We start from the raw sequence: 6717 nt of genomic DNA, 5'->3' as shown, positions 1-6717 counted from the left end.
GCCGCCACCCCGCCGGCAGGCAGCAGCCCCGCCGCCGCCGTCGCCAGCGCCCTCCCGGGCACGGTAGCCGGGTAACAGGCAGCAGCTCCGACCGGGGACGGCGCTGAAGCCCGGCCGGCCGGCAGCCACTCTCCCCTTGCCGCCCCGCTGGAAGCGGAACCCGGTCGGTTGTTTCCCCAGGCAACATGCGGGAAAGAGGAGCGAGCCCTGCTCCTCAGGGATGTGCAGGGAGTACTGGGCAGCCCCAGACCCCCTTGCCTAAAGAGCCCTTAGTTCCGCGGGCCAGGCAGTGAGGCGACTTCAAAATGGCATAAGAGAGAGATGATGGAAGTGAAAGCAAGCCATCATTAAGCGATTCATTAGAAAATCTATCTGTCTCCCTGTCTGCGTCCCTGTCTGTCTGCTATCTGTCTGCTACCTCCGCCACAATTACATATTGACTGGACAGAGCTGTCTAATATCTCAGGATTCATCTGCTTACTCTTCTTTCTATTATTTAGTACAGTGCTTGTGAAAGAGACGGTGCTTTTGAAGAAGCGAAAAGTGAATGACCCAAATGGCGGGGGGGCAGGGGGGACGAGATATAAAAATGATCGGTCAAATATAAACACATCAATAAACAGGGTGCGCAGCATCCTGCGAGGATCCATTTGAACTGCTCGCGTCTGGATTCTTTCTGTGGCATATGTCTGGTTTTATATTTTAAATGGTAATCAGACCTCGGGAAGAATCCCGCGTTAACTAAAACATTAGGAGCTGCAACCGCACAATCAATCCTCCCAGAGTGGCATTGCTCCCTAAGAGATTCTTCAGCGCAGCAGCGAGCATTTTATCTCCAGGAAATTTAAGCCCAGCCTGGCGGTGATGTTAGGCTGGAAGCAGCCCCCTTCCTCAGGAGTTTAACGCGAGAGGCACCAGGCCCCTTTACGGCTTCCAATGATCCGTGATAAACAATAACACGTCTTTTATTTCTTAAAAAACGAGACAATCAAATAAAATGAGCAGAGCCTGAGCATAAAACACCGGGCGAGCCGTGGCTTTATTAATTTCGTGAGACACATAGGCTGTGCAGGGAGGCGAGCAGGCATCGCCGCCGGAAAGCCCAACCGCGGGGAGAGAGAGGAGTGATAGTAAAAGCTTCATCTGGACACCGCTTCAGCCTAGGTATAATAAACATCAGGACCGCCGGGCTATTTTATAGCGGTGCGTGTGATAAGAGGGGAGCAAAACTTGGAGCCAGTACCGGCAAAGCCCGCTCCTTCCCCTTCCCTTTCCCCTTCCCCTTCCCGGGAGCGCGGCTCCCGCCCAGGCGCAGGCACTCGCCCATGTGGGCGAAGCGTGCGCGCCTGTGTGTATGGAAATCCATATTACACATTAATATACATCTATCTCCCAAATTCAGAGGTCGACCTGAGAGCAGCTCGGTGCATACGAAACCAGACGGGGAGGGGTTGCTGGGGAGGCCCGGGCTTCCATTGGCTGCAAGCGACTGCCGTGGTGCGGGGGTATCTCTAATCATATTCAGCATGTTTTGCACAAGAAATGTCAGCCAGAAAGGGCTATCTGCTCCCTTCGCCAAATTATTCCACAACAATGTCATGCTCCGAGAGCCCGGCTGCAAACTCTTTTTTGGTAGACTCCTTGATCAGCTCGGGCAGAGGGGAAGCGGCGGGAGCAGGAGGCGGAGGCGGAGGCGGAGGCGGCTACTACCCCAACAGTGGTATCTACCTGCCACAAGCGTCCGATCTGTCCTACGGGCTGCAAAGCTGCGGACTTTTCCCCGTTTTGAGCAAACGCAATGAAGGTACTTCTCAAAGCATGGTCCCCACCTCGCACCCCTACGTGTCAGGGATGGAAGTGTGGCTAGACCCCCCCCGGTCCTGTCGCATGGAAGAGCCGGACAGCCAGCAGGCCACCTCGTGTTCCTTCGCTCCAAGCATTAAGGAGGAGAGCTCCTACTGCCTCTATGACTCAGAGAAATGCCCCAAGGGCTCGGCCGCCACAGACCTCGCTCCCTTCCCCCGGCTGAGCGCCGAGGCCAGCCCGGCCGGCGGCGGCGGCGGTGGCGGGGTCCCGGTCCCGGGCTACTTCCGCCTCTCCCAGGCTTATGGCACCTCCAAGAGCTACGGCGCTGGGCCGGCCGGGGCTGCCCCCTTCCCTCCGCAGCCCCCCGGCCGCTTCCAGACGCCTCCATCTTTGCCTCCCGTCCCGGACGCGGGGAGGAAGGAGGACGAGGAGCGCTCCCCCAGTCCCTTGGCGTGTGTCTCCCAGAGGGAGGACGAGACTCAGGCTTCATCTTCCACCGCAGAGGAGCTCTCTCCAGCTCCGTCAGAGAGCAGCAAAGCCTCTCCCGAGAAAGAGCCCGTAGGTAAGCGAATGATGATGGTGATGGTGGTGGTGATGATTTAAAAAAAAAAAAAAAGAAAAAAAAAGAAAAAAAAAAGGCGGTTGAGGATCATAGTGGCATCGCGTTGAGAAAGGAGGATCCCAGCTGCCCCGCGGGGCTGCCAAGAAGCGCTGCTCAGACTGACCTTCTGAACTTTGTAATATTCGGGCATGGGGTTGCCGTAAAAATTAATGTCCATCCTATAGTTTAAAACCCTTAGAGCCTCCGCTCTGGGCAACTTTAGCCCGCATGCTGCTTAAACATATAGAAAAACAAGATCAATCTTTCCCCTGTGATGTGAAGGTGCCTACCAGATAACAGAGATGTTTGTAAAGCATCCAAAATAAGCAATAGGCAGTGCCAATAAATAAACCTATTAACGCGGTAAGTTATATTTTACGATCCAGAATGCTTTTCGGAATAACAGCCGCGCTGAAATGTGCCATCTATGAACTGCTATCAAATTAGACTGATGAATGCACCGCGAATATCCTTCAGCGTCTACACTAGATAACAGGGTTGTTATTTATTCATTTGCTTATTTATTTCCCTTTCGGGTCCCCATAGCAAAAAAAAAAAAAAAAAAAATCTCCCCTTCCCTGGGCGGCAGACTTTTCAGGCGCTTCGCTCCGGCCGCATTTCAGACGCCCTGTTATTCCTTCAGGCGCCCCTTTGGAAAATAATAAGATCAAAACAAAAAAGAAAGCTGAAAACTACTAGAGAGCCAATCCCAAACCACGAACCACTCCGAACCATCGAGGGATCGGTTACCTTTTTCCGAGACGGTTCCACCGATAGGAATAAACACCCACCAACGGGGGATTTTTAATATCCTTTTTTTTTCCTTTTTTTTCTTTTTTTTTTCCTTCCGCGAAATGGTTGGAAAAGAGAGGGCCGGGGCTCCCCGGGAAGGCAGGGACTGGAGGCAGGGAGACTCCGGCTCCCCGGCTTACCTTGTTTTCCGCCTCCAGAGCACAATTACAAAGTTCAGACCCGCAGGCTTTGGGGTTTTTTTTTGGAAGCAGGTGCCTAGGGGGTGAAAATCCACCCCAGGCCATTCCCCAAGCCCTCCCTCAGTAACAGTGGGCTCGGAGCGGCGGAGGGGGAGAGGGCAAAAGCCTGTTTTGGGGGGGCGGGGATGAGCTGCCCAGCCGATCTCCCCTTCCCTGGGCGGCAGACTTTTCAGGCGCTTCGCTCCGGCCGCATTTCAGACGCCCTGTTATTCCTTCAGGCGCCCCTTTGGAAAATAATAAGATCAAAACAAAAAAGAAAGCTGAAAACTACTAGAGAGCCAATCCCAAACCACGAACCACTCCGAACCATCGAGGGATCGGTTACCTTTTTCCGAGACGGTTCCACCGATAGGAATAAACACCCACCAACGGGGGATTTTTAATATCCTTTTTTTTTCCTTTTTTTTCTTTTTTTTTTCCTTCCGCGAAATGGTTGGAAAAGAGAGGGCCGGGGCTCCCCGGGAAGGCAGGGACTGGAGGCAGGGAGACTCCGGCTCCCCGGCTTACCTTGTTTTCCGCCTCCAGAGCACAATTACAAAGTTCAGACCCGCAGGCTTTGGGGTTTTTTTTTGGAAGCAGGTGCCTAGGGGGTGAAAATCCACCCCAGGCCATTCCCCAAGCCCTCCCTCAGTAACAGTGGGCTCGGAGCGGCGGAGGGGGAGAGGGCAAAAGCCTGTTTTGGAGGGTCGGAGATGAGCTGCCCAGCCGGACACGCTGCCCTGCCGGAGGCTGCTCGGAGTTTTTGGAGCAGAAGCAGATTTTCACGGGCGAATCCAGCACCTTTGGGAAACCTCTTTGAAGCTCTCGGTTCCCACAAGGACACCCCACATTCCAACACCCCGCAGTTGGCGGAGCGAGCCCCCCGCACACACACGCACACACACAGATGCTCCATCCACCCTCTCTCCCTCCCCAGCTCTTTGCCTCCTACCCGCTGGTAACGTCCCTTTTTTACTTTCTCAAAACTAGGCAATTCAAAAGGAGAAAATGCAGCAAACTGGCTCACGGCAAAAAGTGGCAGAAAGAAACGGTGCCCCTATACCAAGCATCAAACTCTCGAGCTGGAAAAGGAGTTTCTATTCAATATGTACCTGACTCGTGAGCGTCGCCTAGAGATCAGCCGCACAGTCCACCTCACAGACAGACAAGTTAAAATCTGGTTTCAGAACCGCAGAATGAAACTGAAGAAAATGAACAGAGAGAATAGGATTCGGGAGCTCACAGCCAACTTTAATTTCTCTTGATGAACCTATAAACACAACTTTATGGTTTAAAGAGCCAGTATCATTTTCCTAGGCTGTAGTCATCCGCACCTGTATGGATTAACGATTTTTAGGCGTTCTCAATATGTCCTTAACCTCTTAAGAGCTACTTTGGGGTGGGGGGTGGGGGCGGACTAAAGCCACGCTAATGCACAAAATGCCGTGCGTGAACCTCCCCGCTTCCATCAGCCTTCCCCGGGGCAGATTTGTTCCTTTAAGCTTTGAAACACAGAAATACCATTTCAGGAGCTGCAAATATCTTTCCCCTCATATCTTTCTCTGAAAAGTAAACAAGCTCAGTTAAAGGCGCATTCTTTCAAATTATAAGCGGTGTAACTTGGACTATAAGTAGCTGCAGAATGAAGAATTTAAGCCTTGCCACGTTTCTGTATATTAGGAGCTTTCCCCCCCTTCGTTTTCCTTTTCTCCCCCCTCCCCCCTTTTTTCTTCGAAAAACAGGACTTACAATAATGAAATGCAGGCATCCTTTAAAAGGGCTTCATGGGAACGGGTGTTAAGAGCAATTAATTTTTTGCTTTACCTTAAAAGTCAATATTACAGCTTTAAAATTGGCTAGGAAAATGAAATCTCTTCTCTTTAAAGGTATAAAAGAGTTCGTGTTGCTCATGGACTAAATTATGACACTTACCTCTGAATTTCTCTTGCTCTTTCTGGTTGTAGATATTTACTTAATGTAGTTTTGCTTAAATATGTGGAATTAGTGATTTTTTTTTGTCTATAAATAACGTTACCGTTGGTAACGCATGACAAGCACACATAAATTCCCCCTTGAGAAGAAAGTAGTCACTTTTTCCTCACTAATTTCACTGAAAAGTATATATCCTGAACATCAGAAGGACTTCCTGAGCCAGAGTCTGAGATTGCGAGGGAGAATGTGTTCGTCTTCCTTTATACTGTGAAGTTACATGCATTAAAGGGTCAAACATATAGGTGAAAAAATTTAAAAAGAGAAAAAAAAGAAAGAAGGGGAAAAACTATAAATACAGATATGTATAAATGTCTATTATTATTAAAATGCCGGTACTGTTTAAGCAAATGCATTCTATCGTTATTATAAATGTTAGTTCTAGCTATATCTAGTTCTTACCTTAAATCGGAATAAATTAATATTGTAATGCTGCTGTGCGTGAAAAAGACGATGTTTATGTTCTCATAGAAGAATAAAAAAACGTGGAATGAATCCTTTTAATTTTACCTCTTTTTGTGACTGTTTATCCTCAGGTTCTACTTTATGTCTTCGAGAACTTTTACAACAGGAATAGTTGCCTAAACCCCCTGCAATTACTTTAGGAATCTATTTAAATATTACCTAGACGGTCGTAATTTGTCTGGGCCATATAGCGATGGTGCTCTAAGGTTTGTCGGCTTTTGTTCAGTTTTATGACTTGCTAGTATATCTGGATTGTTGCTGTCTTGAACGAGTGGTTTCAGTTGACTGAGGAGCTGCATAGACTGAGGAAGCAAATTACTATTTCTTGAGGGTAGGGAAACGATTATTTTTCTTTTAATCAAACACCTACAAGTGTGCGGAGATCTTTAACTTCAGAGGACGGTGACAAAATTCTAGCTTTATCTCAGGGCTGAGAAGAAATCATAAAGGTGAGCGCATGGGGAGGGGGGGACCCCAGTCTCGCCTCCCTGCCAGCGGGCCCCTCCAGATAAGGCTATTCCCTACCTGGTTGCATGTGGAAGAGCTTATTTCACCCAGGCTCCTTCTTTTTTTTTTTTTTTTTTTTTTCATCCTCCCTTCCTTGCTGCATGTTTGGCTAACAGAGTCTTGCACAAAGGGAAGGCAAAAGGAGGGTTGGGAGAAGAGCGACAGCTAATGCTTCTTCGCAGGGTATGTGTATGCCGGGAGGAAGGGGGGGACAGACTTTGAACCCGGGCTTACTGGGAGCCGTTAGCTTTTCATGATGTAACGCTGTCGTGCACGGCCTTTTTCTTCCCTATTGCGTCTGCATGGAGAGGCGAAATCTGCCCGGGGGGTGAGGTGTGTGTGTGTGTTATTATATTTCTCTCTTGTTTTCATTAACCC

The 6717-nt window shown here is 49.5% G+C and overlaps 1 protein-coding gene across 1 annotated transcript; it reads left to right on the top strand.

Moving 5' to 3' along the window:
* The first annotated feature begins 1542 nt into the window (after positions 1–1542).
* On the top strand, positions 1543–4643 carry HOXA10 (homeobox A10). The gene is made up of 2 exons (XM_009887178.1): positions 1543–2368; positions 4369–4643. Exons 1-2 carry the CDS (start codon positions 1543–1545, stop codon positions 4641–4643), a joined length of 1101 nt encoding a protein of 366 aa, XP_009885480.1.
* The last annotated feature ends 2074 nt before the right edge of the window (positions 4644–6717 follow it).

Source organism: Charadrius vociferus, unplaced genomic scaffold, assembly GCF_000708025.1.
Source record: "Charadrius vociferus isolate BGI_N301 unplaced genomic scaffold, ASM70802v2 scaffold366, whole genome shotgun sequence".
NCBI lineage: Eukaryota > Metazoa > Chordata > Aves > Charadriiformes > Charadriidae > Charadrius > Charadrius vociferus.
Note: the sequence above shows the minus strand (reverse complement) of the source record. Positions and strands in the feature narration are given on the sequence as shown.